Below are 20611 nucleotides of genomic sequence, written 5' to 3' on the forward strand. Positions count from 1 at the left end.
ATGTCCACAGATGGGTCTAGAAGGCGTGATGATTTCCCTAGAAATGCTCACTGTCGGGGAGGCAACCCTGGGCTGCTTCATTAGGGTTGGCTGAGCTCTGGCTCATATTCCTTGCTTCCTCATTTCCCCTCCCAACTGCTGAAATCTCACTGATTGCAGGAGGATGCAACCCAACTCAAGTCCCTGATGCCTGAGGAGGGAGATTGTCTGAAGCTCCCACATAAGGCTCTTCCTACTTTCTCAGCAATTTAGCCAGAACAACATTGGTAGAAAGTTTAGGATACAAGTCCTTTATATAGAAACTTCAAGCAAAGATCAATCATTTCCCTATTAGAAAGAGAGCTAAAGCTTTCTAAAGGTCTCCCAAGGGATGCCACAGCCTTGGGAGGAAAGAAAGAGGTCATGCAGTCAACAGCTCTATCACACAGAATGCAACATAAGCAATGAACTCCAGGCAGACAAGCTGGTAAGCAGGTTGGAACGCTGCAGCCGACATCTGGTGGGTTTTCCTAACTCAGCATTCCAAGGTTATTTCGATGTGACACATGGCAAAGCTGAACCAAACTACTAGAGAGGCATGGCTTTTTCTCCTAGCACTTCTGAAATGCAGATAACTAGAGGTCTAGGGAGAAGTTACAGGCAATGATGAGGTTCTATGAAGATCAGAAATGACCTAAAAAATGTCCAGAACCATTCCTTTCTCCTACTGAGGATCCCTTGGTTGTGTATCTGTCTCCCTATTCATATGGTTCAGGAAATGCCACAGGCATATGGAAATTCCTTATTGCTCTGGTCAAAGGTTCAATGGAGAAGCTTGAATCAAGAGTACATGAAGCTGGGTACAGTGGCACATGCCTGTAATCCCAGCAACTCGGGAAGCTGATTCAGGAGGATAGTGAGTTCAAAGCCAGCCTCAGCAAAAGCAAGGTGCTAAGCAACTCAATGAAACCCTGTCTCTAAATAAAATACAAAATAGGGCTGGGGATGGGGCTCAGTGGCTGAAAGCCACTGAGTTCAATACCCTGTAATGTACCCCCCCCCAAAAAAATACTACATGGAGATCAAGTTGCATTTTGTGAACTGTAGTCATAATCCCAGACCATGAAACACCTCATGACAGAGAAACTGAGGGACAGGAGCAGGCAGGAAACTAGCAGCCACCTGGTTCAAATTTGATTTAAAATGAGGTCACTTTGGTTCAGAAAGAACAAGTGCTTCTATAATCATGCATCAATCAGGGATGGGTAGGGGCAAAAAATGGCCTCAAGTCTCAGAGTCAGCCCCTTTGCCAGTATGCACTGGGGCTGACCGTCCAGTCTAGCATGACAGACTTTAGTCCCAGTTTGTGTTTTATCCCCATCAAACCCAGCCCCACCAAAGCTTCCTACCTCTTGGGGTATGTTCCATGCCATGTAGACATGGCTTTTGAATTCATCCATCCAGACTTCAGCCACCCTGAGTGCGTTCCTGCGGACATGGGCAGTGAGGTCCTCTGTGTAGGGCTTGTGGGCTCGCTCAATGTGCGCGATCCGCGAGCAGGGCAGGACCTCCACACTCCCACCACACTGCCACACCTGCAGAAGCAAGGAGTCACTCATCAGTGCCCAGACTAGGCTGTGCACATTGAAACCGGGCCACGGATGACCACTCAACACAGAGCACGGGGAATCCAGGTTCACCTCGTCTCCCCTGATACCGAGAAGGAATAAGCTGTATCTGATTTCTACTCCCAAAGAAGCCTAGCTATTGAGTCATTGATTCATGGCTTGGTTATCATTGCTGTGGGTTTACTTGCAAAAAATTAATATTCCCTATCTCTCTATCCATGAAACCTGCTTGGTCAAAAAGAGACCAGATGTTTTGCAACCAAAGACCTGGCTTCTCCCTGCCTTGGGGGAAAAGTTAACAAAATCCTTGATGATGATCCTCTAAAGGGACCAGAAAGAATTCCCAACAGAGACATCCATCTTCAAATGGACCCCATGGGCCTGGCCAGGGATTAGTGGTCACAACAGAGAAAGAGCCAGTTACACTTCTCCGACCCCGACCCCATTTTTCCTAGGCTTTGGAACTTAAAGGAGAGAAATCTGCAAAGAAAGGAATGATATTAAACCATCACCAACCTTGGGGAGTCTGGATGCAATTTGCTTTTGAAAGAAAAAAATGTGGCCTTGAGCTCTGAGTGTCAATGGGTGGTATCCTGAAGTTCTCACCACTCAGATCTTTCCATGATCCTGAACATGCACACCCATTTGTGTTTCTAGGCCTTTGCCAATTCTGTTTGAAATTTTACAATGTTCTTCCATCTCCTTCATCAGCTGAAAAGGTTCACCTCTCGAGACCTTGACCATGGGGCCCCAACACTGTGGGGTCTTGGCTCAGTCCTCTGGGCGGAGCCAATTGCTCCCTCCTCTGGACCTCATACCTCTGGGTATCATAACTTCCTTGCTGATCGGTCAGCCTCACTCACTCTGTGTTCCTTCCAGGCAGAACTTGTACCTCATTCATGTCTCATCTCTAGCACCTCACACAGAGCCACAGAGAAATAAGTACTTATCGGATAAAGAAAGGATCGATGCTTAATTGGTCAACTGATCAATATATAAAAGGTTGTTGCTTGCTGAATGGGAGCTGAATCTGAAAACCTCATCAGAGCTGATGAATGTGGCTTCTGAAGGAAAGAAGTCAAGATCTTTGGACAATAGTGGCCACTTGCCGAGTATGGTTAATCTGATAATTGGTGGATAATATTCATATGTATAATAGATGCCCAACCATGATGATAAGTCTGGATCTCAGGCAGAGTCAGATTTGGGTTTAGCTCAATCCCAAATGTGTCGGTTAGAAGGACAATACCTTCTCTCCTGCCAATCTCTGTCACCTGGGGTGACCCTGAAGGCTGTTGGAGTTGGAAGGCAATTTATTGACTTATCAGTTACCTCGGCTTATCTTTGTTTAATATATTACTTAGACTCATTGGAAAGGAAAGGAGCGTTCCCACTGAGGGTCTTTGTGGCAGGTGCTGCCCTGTGCCCATGGGGATGCAATGAAACCTGATAGTTGTGAACACAGGGTTTGCAACTGGGCTGCTGGAGTCCAGCTCCTGGCTCTGCTTCACACTGGCTGTGTGGCCCTTAGGAAGTCGCTTCATCTCATCTGTGCTTGTTTTTCTTCTCCCCAGGGATTATAATAGTACCTATCTCATAAGGTTGTTGAGAAGATTAAGGAAATTCCATACAATGTACCCAATCCATCACAAGCACTTGGTCAGTCTCGGCTGTCATATATACAAATTATACGGTGAGCTCCTCAGAATAACCCTGCAAGGTGGTTGTCATTATCTCCAATTCCAAGTGGGAAACTCGACTAAAGAACAACTCTGTCCATGACCATACAGCTGGTACTGAAGACAAAAGGATCTGTTGAAGGCTCCAGGTGGTGCACCTTCCTTCCCAGGACCCATGTGCTATGGGGACTGTAGTGATTTTCAGTTCACTGCACTCTGATTTTCAATGAAAACCTCTAAATCCCGTGAATAGGTTATTGACAACACAAAGGGCCAGGGTAATTATTCTTTTTGCAAGCGGAGTGGAGGCTATTACTTGACCTGTTTCCACAACACAACACAGAACATGATTCACACCAAAGCAGTTTTATTAGAAAACCTGTTTCTCAGAGTCTCACCATTCACCTGAGAGCTGGCACATCTGCAGTCACTATGATCGGAACAGCAGCGACAGCGGCTGCATCTTTCCTTGGGCCTTTAGACACAGTAACAAAGAAGAGTAAACTCGCTGTCAGTCTCTTGAATTCACTTCCCTCTCCCCATCCCTGAGGCCACCTCCCTTGTCCAGGCCATGGTCATCTCTGTACCTACTGCCAAACAAGTGATCTCTTTCCTCCTGTCTCCTTCCAAACTCCCCTACACACTGCAGCCAGAGAGATCTTCAGAGGTGTGAACTGAATCACACCTCTCCCCTGAACCATGCCCCCACAAGCACCCTCTGATCTGGGCTTGGACCCTACTCCTCCCACTTTCTGGCTGTGCTCCCTGATACCTTCTAGGCTGCAGCCATGTTGAATTCCTTCCTTGGCTTTTCTCTCACTGCTAGGCCTCTGCACTGGGATGACATACTCTGCCCTGCCCTGCTTCCCCAGTTCATGGAATCAGTTCATGGTCGCCTCCCCATACTGGCTTCAACAAGGTTAGCCTGTTTTACCTGTGGTCCTCACCTCACCTTTTCCTAATCTAGCACCACAGTAACTGCGTGTTTAATTAATCATCTCCTTCCCTCTTTCAAAAGATTCTCTTAGTTCTTTAAATTCTCCTTTGGCAGTGTGTTAAGTGATGCTCAGAACAAACAATGGATTTTCAGGAGAAGTGAGGCAGCTGGCTGGCTGGGAGAAGGGCATTAAATTTAATAGCACAGCTTTGGAGTCCGTGAGAACTGGATTCAAATTTTACCTCTGCTACTTGTCATTCTATATCTTTAGCAGGCAACTTCCTCTCCCCAGGTTCACAGGGCAAGTGGTGCTTAATACTGTGCCAGCCTCAGTGTGGGCAGTCAAGGAATTGAAAGCATCATGTATGTAGGGACAGGACATCTCAACCAGTTCTGGGCCTGCTGGCTGCCAGCTGGGTGGTGATTTGGGGATAATCAACCTCTGGTCTTAGAAACTCCCACGACGTGGCGTACTCCAGAGAGCTGTGGCCTCAGCAAGCCCCTGTGGCAGTGCTTGGAACACGGAAGCCCTCAGTCTGTGCCTGTTATTCGTTTATAAAAGGAATCACAATTGCTGCTCTTTGGCTTCTGTACATCCATTTCTGAGGAGCAAACAGCCCGCAGAGGACAGGCTGCCTTCCCATCAGACAGGGGTGCATGGGCTCCCTTCTCAGAGGCAGGAGAGCTTGTTAACACAGAGGTCACCTCCAGTCTCCTCCCTTCTGTGAAAAGGAACTTTCTAGAAAGGGGGCAGCATTTGCCTTGGATACAGCCTTCGGGTTTTGGGTAGCATCCAGGGTTTGGAACAGAAGATGCGGACTCAGCATATATGTCACCATTCCTTGACCCTGCCGGTGACATTGAAGTCAATTAGGAAAGGCCTGTGCTCACTGATTCCTAGATGATGAGTGGCTCTACTGACCAACAGCATGTCCCAAGAAAGAATCTCAAAAGTCTTATGCTCAGCTCATCTCAGAGATCCTGTGGGATGGTAGATAAAGGTTAGAAAAGAAAATCATTGGCATTTAGACGAAATGGAAGATGATGTCACAAAGCTTCCAATGGAGTTTTGGGAGGGGCAGGGGATGAAGAAGTGAGAGAAAGGGAGCTGGCCCTAGCATATGAAATGCCCAATTTCTAACTGACCAAAGATGGCAAGACCCAAGCCCAAGCCCAATGGAGGATAGGGACAGGAAGTCTTGTGTCAAAGAAGGAGGGCCTCGAGAAGGCTCAGCATGGAGTTCTGAGGTGGGTGGGTTGATGCCCCAAGTACAGAGGACGGGGAGGTGGGCATAAAAAGATGGCTGGGAAATGAAGACCAAAAGGTCACATGGAACAGGGCAATGGAAGCAACTACTGAGATGCAGGTCCTAAGGTGAAGGCATGTATTGAATTTGCAGTCACTGGGGACACTGGACAGCATGTCAGCCTGAGGCTGGGTCCTGTCCCTTCTGGTCAGGCACTGAGAATAGGCTTCTTGCCCACACTGAGTCTTTCCTTTCCCTGCCTTTCTAGTTGCTAGTTCATCTTCCTGGAACAACTTCCCCTACTCAGACATGAACCTCTTTGACCACCCTCTGAACACCTGTGGTCCCTCACCCTTTTCCTTAATAACACTTATTTACAATTCTTTTATTTATGACTCATTCTTTAAATGTCTGTCCCCTCAGACTGCTCTATAAGCTCCATGCAAGCAAGGATCATGCCTGTGAGTTTACCATTGTCCATATCGGCCTTGATGCTCAGTATACACTCAATAACTATTATTGGAATGAGTGAATTTGAGTCCTGGGCTTTCAGACTAGAGAGACATGGTTTTAACCAGCTCAGCTGGAGGCCCTAATAAAGGCCATAAACATAAAATGTAGCCAGATTTTACGGAACACAATGACTTCCTTCAAACCCAAGCAGTTTTTCAGGGAAGATCTGACATTTAAGTGCAGACTGCTCCAACCAAAGAGAGTTACTTTGGCTGCAGAGCTTAAATTAAATGTTGTAAAACTCGGGAAGTCATCAAATGAGCATGAACAATAGCAGGCAGCCTTGTCTTGTGGAATCAGAAACTCACTGAAGAGAAAGACCCCAACCTCACAAATGCTGGGGTATCCTAGTGAGGAGCAGCTGGGTCCACCCCCCAGATGTGAGCAAGAACCTAAGGCAGATGAGGAATACAAGGAACCCAGGGTGGAGCCAGGTCACTCTTCTCACCAGTCCTTCCCAGAGCCCAAATCCAAACCTCTACCTAGACCTGCAAGGAAGCAGGTGGGCCTTTGAGGCTGCTGGAGAGGGCTTGAATCCTGGCTTTACCACATGTTAGCCTTTGACTGGGACCTGTACAAAATGCTCCTATTGGCAAAGACAGGCCTGAGGTTTTCAGGAAGTCAGGTCCATTTCCCTTCCCAAGACAGGGAACCTGTGGTGCAAGGTCGGGGTCATGTCTGTGTTTGTCATTTACAAAAAACAAATCTCTCCTTCCAAGTCTGTTTCCCAGCTGTTGAATGGGGAGGCTGAGCTCAAGGATGCCTTAGATTCCTTCTACCTTTCCTACAAGGTGACCCCAAGTTTTGTTGTTAGTACCTCAAATGATGCCCAGCATTTGAGACACAGTTGACAGAAAGATGCTGAAGGTAACAGGATAGAGTTTGATCATCTTTCTTGCTAAAAGACTCCTGATCACTTTAGTCTATGACAGGAGTAGCCAATGAATTGATACTCCTGTGTTAAATGCATTCACTTTAATGTCCTTCTGTGTTGAGAAGGATTCTGAAGCTCTCTCCAGGTTCAAAGGAAAAGCATGATGCAATTTACTAGTTTTATTTACTGCAAGTAAAGAATTGGGGCTGGTGATATCCAGTCTCATACTTCATAGCCACATCCACGGGATAATATCCCCAATCCTTTCCAGCTTTTGTCTCCTTATGACTTTTATGAGCTCTTTGCTCTTGGCAAATGGTATCCCCTGCTCCCTTAGCCCAAAACACTTCCTTCTGACTTGATTTCCTTCCATACAAAGCCAGCTTGGCCCAGTTCCTCCTTCAAATTCTTGGAACACATGATTTGTACCACTCACATGGTCCTGATTTCTTGGCTCATGTGGCTAATTGTCTTTTTATGTGCAGTTGTCTCGCCTGGCTTGGCTGTGAAACGCTGAGACAAGAGTGGAAAGGCAGACCAGGCAGGCCAGAGGAGGAAGATGAGGCTGATGTAGCCAAGGCTAAGGCCTGGAGAGAGCTGGAAGAGGACCAGAAACGTGTTTGTGGAGTTTTTGTGGGGATGGAGATGTAGGCAAACAAAGACACGGACAGGCTGGGTAGGACACTCACTCTTCAGGCATCCTTCAGTTTTACACCCTTGGCCTCTCCCTCACCTCCCCCCACCCCTGTCCTTGCTCTGCATGGGAAAAAAATAAAAAAGAAAAAAGAGAAATAAAAAGACATTCAATCTTGACAAGGCTAACACCAAATCCAAAGGACACCATAAGGCAGGGCCAAGGATATGAGGCAGAGAAGTAGCCAGAGTGGAAACACTGTAAGCACGGAAAAAAATGTGGCTCAGCCCCATACTTGCGATCTCTGGTGACCAGACAAAGATCACACTCTTCAACAAGATCTGTAAGAGCCCCCAAGAGCAATGAATCCTATTCCCTGCAGCCTCACCTTTTACCCTGTACTATTCAGTCACGCCACCTTCTTAGTTCCCAGGGTAGACCATATTCATGGATCTCTGTCCACCCCCCTGCCCCACCCCGCAACCCCTTTCCTAAAATGCCTATATCCCCACCACAGAGACACTTACTTGTCTTACTAATCCCCACCTTCCTTCCCTGGCTGTCCTAATTTTGATAAAAGACTCTGCCATGCATTTCTCTATTATTTGCTATATCATTCATATTTCCTCTTCTGCAGCAAATATGAGTGTGTGTGTGTGTGTGTGTGTGTGTGTGTGTGTGAGAGAGAGAGAGAGAAAGAGAGAGAGAGAGAGAGAGAGAGAGAGAGAGAGAGAGATATCTCATGTGTATGGATTAAAGACAACACAATACAAATGTTTACCTACCACTCCACTTATGAAATAATACTTTAGCAGTGTCTTAGAAACCTCTGTGTATTCCTTCTTCATGCCAAATATAACCTGTTATCCTGAATTTTTAAAAATAATTTCCTTGCCACAACCTACATTAAACATTGTTTAGTTTTACCTGTTTTGGGACACGATATAAATGCAACCACATGGTATGCCTTCTGCAAGTTGCTTCTCGCTTCGTTTATTTCCTTCACCCTAGTGTTCCATTGTATAAATAGACCGCAATTTATTTTTGCATTCTCCTGTTGATCCACAGGCTTGTTTCTAGTATTAAGAATGGGGATCCTTGGAACATTCTCATATGAGTCTCCTGGGGCCTGAGAGTGAGTATCTCTCCATGAACTTACACCACAGTAAAATTTATGGAGCATAGGTTAGACACACATTCAACTTTCCCACGGAGAGTGAAACTTTTGCAAATCGTGTATACAAAGTTACACTCCCACCAGCAGGAATGAGACTCTTATTCTTTCACATTCTTGTCAACATTTGACATTGTCCAATTTTGTTTTCATTTTTGCCAATCCTGTGGCATGAAATTCTCTCTTACTGTAGTTTTAATTTGCAACCTCCTCTTTACTAGTGGGAAGGCATCTTTTTCTTGTTACTGGCCTACAATACCACACTCTGGGAGAAGACTCATATCTGCCTTGTTCTTATCAAAGAATTTCCTATGGCTACACAGGACTGGTTACACATGAGAGGTACTCAAGAAATACTTATTGCATGAACAAAGGATCAAAAGTTGGGTTTTTGTTTCATGTTAGCTCCAAAGTACTTTACTTGTTGTTCCCCAGGTTCCCAAGGGTGACTATTTAGTTATTTTAAAGTGTAAGGAGACATTTTTAAAATCTGACAATGCTGATCCTTCCATCAGACTCCACAGGAAAACATCCCTGGGGATACAGTTTCCCAAGCCCTCTTGAAATGATCATATCCAAAGAGTCCTCTGGACAGAACTGCTCCTTGGGAAACATGATGCTTTTTCTTGGAAGGTATCCCTGAAGGGTCTGAATATTTGGGTCTGGCCCAAGAAACACTTGAAGCATTTTCCCCCTTTGAAAGGAATCCTTCATAACTATCACTAGGCAGTAGGAGGGTTCAACTGGCAGAATTCCAGGGAGAGACAAGCTGGGCTGGGATGCCTGGGAGCTCTTCATGAAGAAAACTTAACAGGCTGCCTTGCAGGAAGTTGGGGGCGGGGTGGAAAGAGCTGCCTACCTACAGGAAACCCAGGGGCAGAGAAAAGCAGCAAGGCACACTCCAGGAACTGGCCCTTCACAGATAGAGGACTCTACTTTTCCTCAGACCCTGATGCTCCAACCATGAAAATTGGGCCTTGGAAGTACAGGGAAGGAAATTCCCTGAGGATCGCTATGCCCATGTGTGGTCATTGAGATTAGAAGATATCTCAAATGGTTCTGAGCCAGAGGAGCATATTCATGATCACCTCAAATCTCAAACCTCATATTTGAAAAAGAAGTCAGGCACCGACACAGTAGGGTTGGGGTGGTCTCCAAGGGCATGGCAGAGGCTCCTGTTGCTCCTGAGCACATCTTGATGCTCCTCTGCATCTCCCAACCAGCTTCAATTTTGGAGGGACCTTGTGAGCAGCTCAAACCAATAAGATGAGAAAAGAAATGACACCTGTCACTTCTTGACAAGGTGGGCATCTAGTATTGTCTTGTCTAAGTGTACTTCCATCACCCACCCCATCCGCTGGATATTGAGGCCAGGGTGACCTTCAAGTTCAAAGATGATGAATCCACAAAGAAATCACCTGAGTTCCTAAGTCACCACTTGGAGAAAAGATGCCCTGCAGAGCCTCGCATCCTTCAGGGGTCTGTGTTGTGAGTGAGCAATGAACTTTTCGTGGGTTTAACCTCTGAGCTTTGGGGGCCACTGTGGCAGCCTGTGATGTGTAAAGAGGCAAAGTGACCACAGAAGTTCCCTGCAGGTACCAGTGATCAGAGACTCAGTCCAGGGTGTAGAAGAAAGCTCCAGACAGAGGGAGGAAGCAGGTGTCCCAATTCCAGGTGATGAGTCCTTTCAGAGAAGGATCCCACTAGAGGTTGAGAACACAGTAGATCTAGTCTCAAGAGGTGAGGGAGGGAGTTGCTGGGGGCAGGCAGGATATTAGGAACCCTGCAGAATAGGCTGCTGGTAAGAATCTGGTTCAAGTTCAAAAACAGCCTACTTTATAAAGTAAAAAAAAAAAAAAAAAAAAAAAAAGACAAAGAAAAAAGCAAACAAACAAGCAAACCAAAAAACAGAGCAGAGGGAAGAAAACCAAAGAAGAAACCAGCTGAGTTGAAAGAGAAGATCATGGCTTGGAGTTTACATATAGCCCCAGGTTCCTTGGAGAGCTACAGACTATAGCCCTGTGGCAACTCTGCTAATACCAGATGCAAACAGTTGTTGAGTCCAGCAATGCAGTCACATCTCCAATCCTGGACAGGGGACACAGAATTAAATAGGGCTGACTCTCAGTTTCTCTGCAAGAGGCTGGGAAGGTGGATTAATCCCCAGTACAGTCATGTTTACAGAATAAACCTCTATAGAAGCCACAAGTTGAGAGAAAGAAGTATTAGCCAAGGTCCAAATCAAGTCCCATTGACACTTGCACTGTCTAATTGCTTCTGTGTTTTGCACTAAGATCTCTAGTTTCCATTACCATCATGGGTGCTGCCAGAGAACGATGAGTTTGAATGCCACAGGCATTTGGGGACCAATTTTCTAAAATCCAAATAAAACCTTTCCCTTCCCTAATCTGAGTCATTTTCTCAGACAACTGAGAAACCATCTATTTACTCCGCGCATTCAGCGCTCTCGCTGATGGGTTCAGTCCCTCTTCATTGCTGTGAGGCTCCTTCTCCTGTGGATGTGCCTGCTTCATCCAGCTGCTATTCAAAGCAGACCCCCTGGACCATGTTTAATTTATACTTTGCTATATGAATATGAACCACTTACTCATTTAAAGTGTTTCCTTTTTTATGTCTTTAATCAGTGGCTGTTTCTTTCCTCTCTCTGAAGCTTAATCTAATCAGAAACAAATCCCACACATATGAATAGCTCATTACCATGTCCCAATCAAATTCACATTGACCATCTATGTCAGATGTCCCTCAAAAGGATGACACTGTCCCCAAAGGATTACTCTGGGTCAGTGTCCAAAGAGCAATGCCATGTTAAGTCAGGAGGGTCCTTCCTGAAATCCAACCAGGAATTGCTGGAGGAAAGTATATACTATGGTCCCAGCATGGTGGGGGGCATCTGATGACAGGTGACTGATGGGTCATTAAGATGGAATAGTGGAAGTCAGTGTGGCAGACCCCAGGGGCAGATGTCAGGGAAGCTGTGAATCTGGCCCAAGCATCACACTACTCTCGGCTCCCGGGTTCACTCCAGGGCATCACACAGATGATAAAATGAAGCTGAGATGCTGAACCATGTCTCATTCAGAAATGATATTTGTTCTAAGGAGCATCCTCCTATTTGATTGAAATTCAGATTATAAAATCTGGAGCGCTGGGTTTTCACTTAAAGAGATTTGCCCTTATCATGTACATCAAAACGAATTGTCAGCTTGGGCATCAGCCCGGGTGTCATCTCTGAAAGCACCTACATGGAACTTGCCTTTAAAATGCAATTCATAAAGAGATCAGTATTGCAGTAGAAGGGGACCTAATGATGATTTCCACCATTTCCCAGGTGAGCTGACAGGGGTTCGAGATCACATCGTACTTTAGAAGTAGAAAATGGATCCAAAGCCTGACTTTTGGGAGACAGAAAGTCATTGTGGTTCAGAGTACAGGCTTTGAGCCAAACAGTCTTGATATCAAATCCCACAATTCCCATTTGCTGTATGGGTGAGTTTAGGGAATTTATTTCTTCTTCTATGATTTGGTTTCCGTGTCTGTGAGATAGAGAAAAAAATGATAAATTCCAAAAACAGTTGTGAGAATTAAATGAGGTAATATAGGAGGTAACTCCTGGTATGAGCTTAGAGCCCAGGATGTGTTAACTATGATTATTATCACTGTAAGATTCTACTGATTATAAGAGGCATTGTTGCTAGGGAAGAGCTTTTCGGGGGAGCTTTTCAGAGCAGGAGGAAACACATTCCTCTGAGCTGGGGATTTATATATCCAACGGTCTATGTGTCATCCCTACTTACTTGCAATCACTCAGGCACTGCAAGCTTATCTTGTCCAAAACAAAGTTCTTGATTTCCTCTCCTGCCTCTCCTCTGTCCCTTAAGCTTCCCCTCATCCACCTAACAGCTCAAGCTCAAAGCTTGTGGGTCATCTGTTAGCGCGTCCTCTTCCACATCCAATGCATCCACAAATGCAGCCAGATCGACCTCGTAAGTATAGCTTGAGTTTCTCACTTCTCTCCATCTGGTCCAAGCCACCACAACCTTTATATGGACAGCTGCATTTCAAGCCTCCTAACATGTCTTTCGCCTTCAACTTCTGTCACCCTCCAATCCATTGACTGAAACTAAACATCACAGCGTGTACTTCTGTGTCAATTCAACCCAACACTTACAACCAAACAGTTATATACTGAGCATTTGGTGCATGCCAGGCACTATTACAGGATTTGAGAATGTCGTCATCACTGAATCTAGCATATACAATCCCTGACTTCCTGACACTTGTACAATTCTGTGTTTTCCACAACAACACATGCTATGGGCTAAATTCTGCTCCCCCCTCCAATTCATGTGCTGAATTGCTAACTCTCCAAGATTTTGAAGACAGGGCTTTGAAGAATGTGGTTAAGATTAAATGAGGTCATAAGAGGGAGCCCTGATCTTATTAGAGGAAGAGACACCAGAGACCTCTCGCTGCCAAGTACGCAGACCAGAAAGAGAGCCCTCCCCATATCCAACTATGCGGCACCCTGATCTTGGACTTCCTGCTCTGGAATGATGAGAAAGTAAATTTCTATTGTTGAAGTCACCCAGGCTATGTTACTTTGCTATGGCAACATGAGTTGACTACCACAGGGCTTATTATAACTTGTTAGAAACATTGTATGTTCAATGTCAGGCATGCTCCCTTGTGTGTGGTAAATACTCAACAGATAATATCAGATGAATAGACTTCATTCAATATGCATATCAACGTGAAAGTAGAGTGACCACAGGCCCTGTATTGTCTGGGACAATGGAGATATACACCTGTTGTTGCAGTGTAATTATTAGTAACTTCCCCTTTCACTCTCAAATGTTTTGAGAATGTTTTACTATTTATTTACCTATTATTTATTTATATACATCAAATTTAAATGAGACAGCTTGGCTTCAGAATCATTGAAATCCTAAATAAGATGTCTTGAAATCATAGTATTACTCCTCTTTTCTCTCTCCCTAGTGCACGATTTCTTCATATGACTATATGCAAGTTATCAAGACACTCAACCTACTGATGAGCAGCATCCAAAGCAGGCGTGATGAATGCAAGTTAGGGGACCTCTCTACTGTGTGCCCCTTGGTGCTCCACTGCCTGCTGGGGCAACACCATGCCAGAGGCCAGGCCCTGTCCTTTGGACTTTGTCAAGCTAGGGAGAGAGAGAGAGAGATTGAGAGAGGATCTACAGGATGTTTCCTTGGGTGGTTTACACCAGGAAATAATTCTTCATTGTCAAGACTGGATGTTACACATAAGCCTTGCTTTATAGAAAAATTGACATGTAGGGATAATTTCTGGAAACCATCACTCACAAACACTGCCAAATTTTACTTACTTATAGGTATCCTGCCTCTAGCATTGGTTTACAAAGTCAAGAACATATGTAATGAGAGGAGAGGTCTCTTGATTCCATTTCTGCAATTGCAGATTTATGAGTGTCAGGTCTTGCCAAGGAAAACCACAACAGGAGCTGCACCATGATGATGTTGATGATGGAGAGTTGGAGGAGGAGAAGTCCATGCTCAGTTTTATCAATATTCTGCTCTCAGTGGCCCCTTCCTGGAAAATTAGAACTACAGTGGAATGGTGACACATACACACACACACACACACACACACACACACACACACAAAAGTACCTTCCAGAGTCTGATACAAAAAAACAGGCCAACTCAGCAAAAGAAAAGTGAAAAAGGAAATGGAGAATGAGAATGACTCTCAGGAGCTTCACCATGCATTGCTGGCTCCCAGCTTGCTTTGGTGTTTGCTCTTGCCTTTTCTCCCCAATCAGGAAATTAAACATCGATAAATACTACTATTATCTAATCCACAGTCTATAATCAAATTTTGTTGATTGCACCAATAATGGCCTTTATAGCTGTTTCCCCCTTTGGCTTCAACTTTTTATAAAGGTAAAATTTCCACCAGGTTGACTCTTAAAATCCTTTCTCAAATGTTACCTCTTCCGCACATTTCATTAATCTCACTTTTCTATGGCTCCCTCACTGAACACAATTAACAAAACCTAAGTGTGAAGACCCTTCCCGAGCACAATAGTCCATGGGCGCTCTCCTTCTGATCCCCACCATCTCTAGCTAATTGCTTCATTATGTACTTTTTTAATTGTTTTGTTCTTTAGGGATTAATTTTGCACTTATCTTCACTAACCGTAAAACTTTTACAACGTACTGTTAAGCTGTGTCTGTTCAGCTGTTGGTCTGTAATTGCAAAGAGTCATTCCATGGCTGGTGTGCTAGGAAATAGCGCACTATATGGCAAAGAAGTATCCCAGTGTTTTCAGATGCCTTCTCGGGTCTACTGGGCATCATGGAATAATTGGTTCTGGGCTGCCTGCTTGGGGCGCCCGGATTCCCTTGTATGTGGAGGTCATAAGAGAGAGAATACTCACAAATTCAGAGGTTTTGGTCTCATAGGAGTCAGGTTGCTCAGATCTCAGAGGCCCTAGGAATTTCAGGTGTCATGGGTCCCAGGAGGCCATAGCTAGTGGCCTACATTCCAATGTCACAGAACAATCTAAGGTTGACCACTTGAAAGGAATAAAAAACATCAGCCACTCTCTCAAGGTCAAGTCTGTACTTTTCCAGGGCTCTGGCCCTTGGCTTCTTCCTATGACACAGAGGTCATGCATCTTCAAGAAACCCTTCCTGGTCAAATAAAATCTCTAAGCTCCCTGTCTCCTAATTGATCTTGTTATGGTTTGGAGTAAGGTGTCCCCCAAAAGCTCATGAGTAAGACAATACAAGAAGGTTTAGAGGAAAATGATTGGATTATAAGAACCTTAATCCACTCAGTGGTAACTGAAGGTAAGTAGGGTGTGGCTGAAGGAGGTGGGTCCATGAGGACATGGCTTTGGGGTATAAATTTTTTATCTGATCAACATATGAGCTGCTCCCCTGCCCAACCCCCACCCACCACACTTTGAGCCCTGAAGAATGGAGTCAACTCTCTATGGACTGAGACCTCTAAAATCATAACCCCTCAAATGAACTTTTTCTTCTCTACTATTTTTCTGGTTAGGCACCTAGTCACAGCAGCAAAAAAGCTGTCTAAAATACATCTCCATTCACCCCACCTTGGCCCTTTGAAATCTATCTTCTATCACCATCCCTCAACTCCAACTGCCCCCACTAGCCTGCTCATGGCCATATTCAATGCCCTCTGTCCACTGGGATTCTGATGGCACTGGGAGGTGACTGAGAGGTTTAGCATTGGAAAAAACCATCATCAAATCCAGGCTCCATCAATTTTCTCTGTTGGGCCTGGGAAAGTGAGTCAACACCTGGGAGTCTCTGTCCTCACCTGTAAAAATGAGGTTAGTCAAAAATCAATAAATGGGATGGCATCAAACTAAAAAGCTTTCACAACCTCTAGCAAATCAGGGAGGGCATTGATTTCCAGGGTATACAAAGAACTAAAAAAAAAATTACCACCAAACCAAATCAAACAAAAAATAAATAACCCAATAAGTAAATGGGCAAAGGAACTAAAGACACACTTCTCAAAAGAAAAAATACAACTGGTCAACAAATATAAAAAAAAATTCAACATCTCTAGAAATAAAGTAAATGCAAGTTAAAACTACAATGAGATTTTATCTTACTCCAACCAGAATGGCAATTATCAAGAATACAGGTAACAACAAATGTTGGCGAGGATGTGGGGAAAAGAGTACCCTCATACATTTTTGGTGGGATTGCAAATTGGTGTGACCACATGGAAAGCAGTATGGAAATTATTCAAAAAACTAGGAATGGAACCACAATCTGACCCAGCTATTCCACTCCTTGGTACATATCCAAAATCAACATGCTATTGTGACGCAGCCCCATACAGGAGCTCAATTCACAATAGCTAAGTTATAGAACCAACCTATGTGGCTTTCAGTAGGTGAATGGATAAAGAAAATGTATATATACACAATGAAATATTACTCAGCCATAAAGAACAATGACTCTATGACATTTGCCAATAAATGGAGGGATCTGAAGACTATAGTGCTAAGTGAAATAATCCAATACCCCAACAAAAATGACTATTCTCTCTGATATGTGGATGCTAATACACAATAAGAGGGCAGGGAGGGAAGAACAGAAGTTCACTGGATTAGACAAAAGGGAATGAAGGGGAGGGTACAGGAATAGGAAAGACAGTGGAATGAACCTGACATAACTTTCCCGTGTACATATATGAATATACCACAGTGAATCTCCACATAATGTACATCCACAAGACGGGAATCTTAATAAGATATACTCCATGTTTGTATAAATATGTCAAAATGGACCCTACTGTCATGTATAACTAAAAAGAACAAATAAAAAATATGAGGATAGTGATTCTGGCCTCTCATATTCTTGAGGGAAGTAAATGACGTACAGCATGAAACTCACTAGAATACCTGCTTCCTGAGGGCAACCTTGACTTACTTGGTCCCCGTCACCTAGGACTTCATAGAGTGCTTAGAATAGTAGATGCTTTAAATGTTTACTAAATAAATGGGCCAAGCACAAGATAGATGACAAATGGTAGCTGTGAGTCACCCTGTTGGCTTGGTTTTTGCAGTGCTGAAATGCTGCCTTCCCCTGCCACCTGTTAGTTTCCTGAATCCAGGTCCCATCTTGCCAGCTGACTCTTTTATACAGAGTGGTACCCAACCACTCTTCTATCCTCTTCTCCATCTCCAATGCCCGTGCTCAGTTCTTAAATCTCTTCTTCATCCAAGTCTCATGCTCCCATGGCTCCTCCCTCTTACCTTCAACAGAAGGCACCCAATCCTGTTATCATCTCCAAGTTTCTCTTTTCTTTACCTTTAGTTATGCAGTTGGGGCTTCCTGTTGAAGCCAGGATCCAGGTCTTACGTTTATCTGTACAAGTGCAAGTCACAAGCAACATAATAAATGTTCATGGTAAGAATGGACAGATAAATCATGCAAGCCTCCTTGGTAATTATTATTTCTAATATCAAACTTGTCTCAATTCCCAATTTCTCAAACTTTGCTTTCTTAGCCAATGGAACCTCCAAACCTCCCATCATCTAGGATGGAAAAATCTTAATGCCATCTTTGTTGGACCCTTAAGAACTCCTTTTCAAGAATCAGTAAAGGCTAGTTCTTGACCTTCAATGATCATTCAGATTTCTATTAAAATCTAAACAGCACTAAGGGAACGGGCAGAGAATACCTTAACTAAAGCTTTGGGTCCCTTAGGAAGTACAAAGCTTTGAAGATTAAAATCTGTATTTGGTATCTTCTGAAATTCTTGGCCCCAGAAGACCACTGCACAGCACTACAACCCCATCAGAGCAGCTGAAGGACAAAGTCAATGAGATTGCAATCCTCAACCAAATGAGGCAAAGCTGTACAGGGCTCATGTCTCCCCTGCCCTACAGGAATGTGTTTTTTCAAGCTTCCAGTTTATTCTACACTCCAGCTCCAGCTAGCTTGAGCCAACCATAAAATTTAGAAGCAAACAGAGTCTAAAATCCAATTTAAGGTGTTTAATTTTCTTTCTGTCTCCAGGGAAGGGAGGAAGTAAGAGAATCTGCTTGAAGCTTGCAGTTTTTCTATGCCATGTTGCACCAGGAGATACTTTTAGCTGGGTGGTAATGCAGCTTCTCATGTCTCTGTAACTGCAGATGAAGACTAGGTTGCTTAACCCAAACTGTTGCTTCAATTGTGTTTAATTAACTTCTTCATGCCTTGTCGAGAACAGCTGTGATGCTAACAGTGGTGCACTGAGATTGCTCAGAGCTCTGAGTCCCAGGGCTGGAGAGAGCTGCGTAGTTATTCTAGCACATGCTTCAGTAACACACAATGGCCTGCCCACATTAACCTGCCTGGACTTCCTTCATGGGTGGTTTGAGCAAAACCTACAGAGGCATTTAAAAACCTTAGATACATTTAAATTTCTTTAAAAAATGTATTCTAATGAGTTATGCATGACAGTAGAATGTACTTTGATATCATATGGAATATAATTTCTCATTCCTCTGGTTGTACATGATGTGGAACCCCACCAGTTGTAGAGTTATGTATGTGCATAGGTACTAATGTTGAAGAAAAACAATTGATCAACAAGTATATGAAAAAATGTCCAGCATCTGTATTAATTAGAGAAATGAGAATCAAAACTCCTCTAAGATTTCATCCTACCCCAGTCAGAATGGCAATTATCAAGAATACAAACAACAACAAATGTTGGTGAGGATGTGAGGGAAAAGGTACACTCACACATTGCTGGTGGTACTGCAAATTGATGCAACTATTATGGAAAGCAGTGCATAGATTCCTCAGAAAACTTGGAATGGAATGAATATTTGACCCAGCTATCCCACTCCTCGGTTTATACCCAAAGGACTTAAAATCAGCATATTACAGTGATGCAGCCACATCAAGTTTATAGAAGCTCAACTCACAATAGCTAAGCTATGGAACCAGCCCAGGTGCCCTCTAACAGATGAATGGATAAAGAAATTGTGGTACATATACACAATGGAATATCACTCAGCCTTAAAGAAGAAATTAAAATAAGGCATTTGCCAGTGAATGGATAGAGCTGGAGAATATCATGCTAAGTGAATAAGCCAATCCTCAAAAATTAAAGGCCAAATGTTTTCTCTGATATGTGGATGCTAATTCCAATAAGTGGGGGTGATTGCTAGGGATGAATAGAGTTACCTTAGATACATTTTGAAAACACCTTGAATAATGGTGTGGCAGTGGCTGGGGACACTCTTTTGCTTTTGCTTTCTTCTCTTTTGTCTCTGGCTCCCTGGACCCAGGTATCAGACTTTCTATCTGTCCTAGCTCTTCCAATTTGGCAACTCCTCAATCTATCTTCATTCTGACTCCTTGGACTCTGGCTTTTAGCTCAGCCCTTGACCTTGTGGCTGCCTCCAGTTCTGAAGTCTCCCGTGGCCTCCAATGAGATGTTGTACAGTATCTGATCCAGGCCACAGCTCTCGTGGGAGATGTGGGCTGAACCACCAGGGGCTGAAATGATTCTGTGATCATTTTCCATAGCAGTGCTGGTCCAGATTTGCCCTTCCAATCAAACTTTAAGCATTAAGGATTTTAAACCCTGAAGGTAGAGGTGGATAAGTAATGGGACACAGCGATTAAGGCACAAATCTTCAATTTATTGAGAATGGCTTGAATTTTGAGTGATCTTGGATAGGAGCTAATGATTGAACCCCATTTCCTCCAGGTTCTGTTTTACAAATAGGGATAATAATACGGAACTTGCAGGTCTCCTATAAAAACCAATGAGACAATATACACAAATTGATAGTCAAATGCCATATAATAAAGTTCCTCCTTAATCATTTTCATTTTCTTCCAAACTAGTGACCTAATAATGACTTCTGATTATCAATCCTACTACCACCACTTGTGGGGCATGGAGCTGCTTTACAAAATAACAGCCCTATCTGTTGCCCAGCAGTTTATGTCATTAAGACAAACCTTAGATGTTCCAGATCTTGGCAAGACCATGTTGGCAACCAAGGACATAAAGGAGCTCTCTCAGTTCTGGATCACCCTCTGGAAGTGCACCTTTTTCTTTTCACTCAAGTCACCGACCAAAGTGTTGAACAATTCAGGATAAACTCAGAGACCACCCCAGGCTGCCTCTGGATTGCTGTGGACAGAACCTCCCCCCATGTGTTAGCTCTACCTTCTCGGTTTCCAACCCTGTTTAGCCCATGTCCCATTACAGATCCAGATCCCTGGTTCTCAACCTTCAAGTCCAACTGCCGTCATGCTCCTTTTAAACTGTCAATCTACACACACCACCCCAATTCCTAGAATCCCCTTCCTCTCAGCCCACCCAAAGAATGCACACTCAAACCTGGGAAGCCAGACAGATGCC

General features: G+C 44.0%; 1 protein-coding gene across 1 annotated transcript in view; it reads right to left on the reverse strand.

Annotated features, from left to right (window-relative positions):
• Positions 1 to 20611, reverse strand: part of Galnt18 (polypeptide N-acetylgalactosaminyltransferase 18) — a 333826-nt gene that overhangs the window by 54739 nt on the left and 258476 nt on the right. The window contains exon 7 of the mRNA XM_076844211.2: positions 1389 to 1574. Within this exon, the coding sequence (XP_076700326.1) occupies positions 1389 to 1574 (186 nt within the window). The remainder of the gene's footprint in view (positions 1 to 1388; positions 1575 to 20611) is intronic.

This window comes from Callospermophilus lateralis, chromosome 2, assembly GCF_048772815.1.
Source record: "Callospermophilus lateralis isolate mCalLat2 chromosome 2, mCalLat2.hap1, whole genome shotgun sequence".
NCBI classification, from domain to species: domain Eukaryota; kingdom Metazoa; phylum Chordata; class Mammalia; order Rodentia; family Sciuridae; genus Callospermophilus; species Callospermophilus lateralis.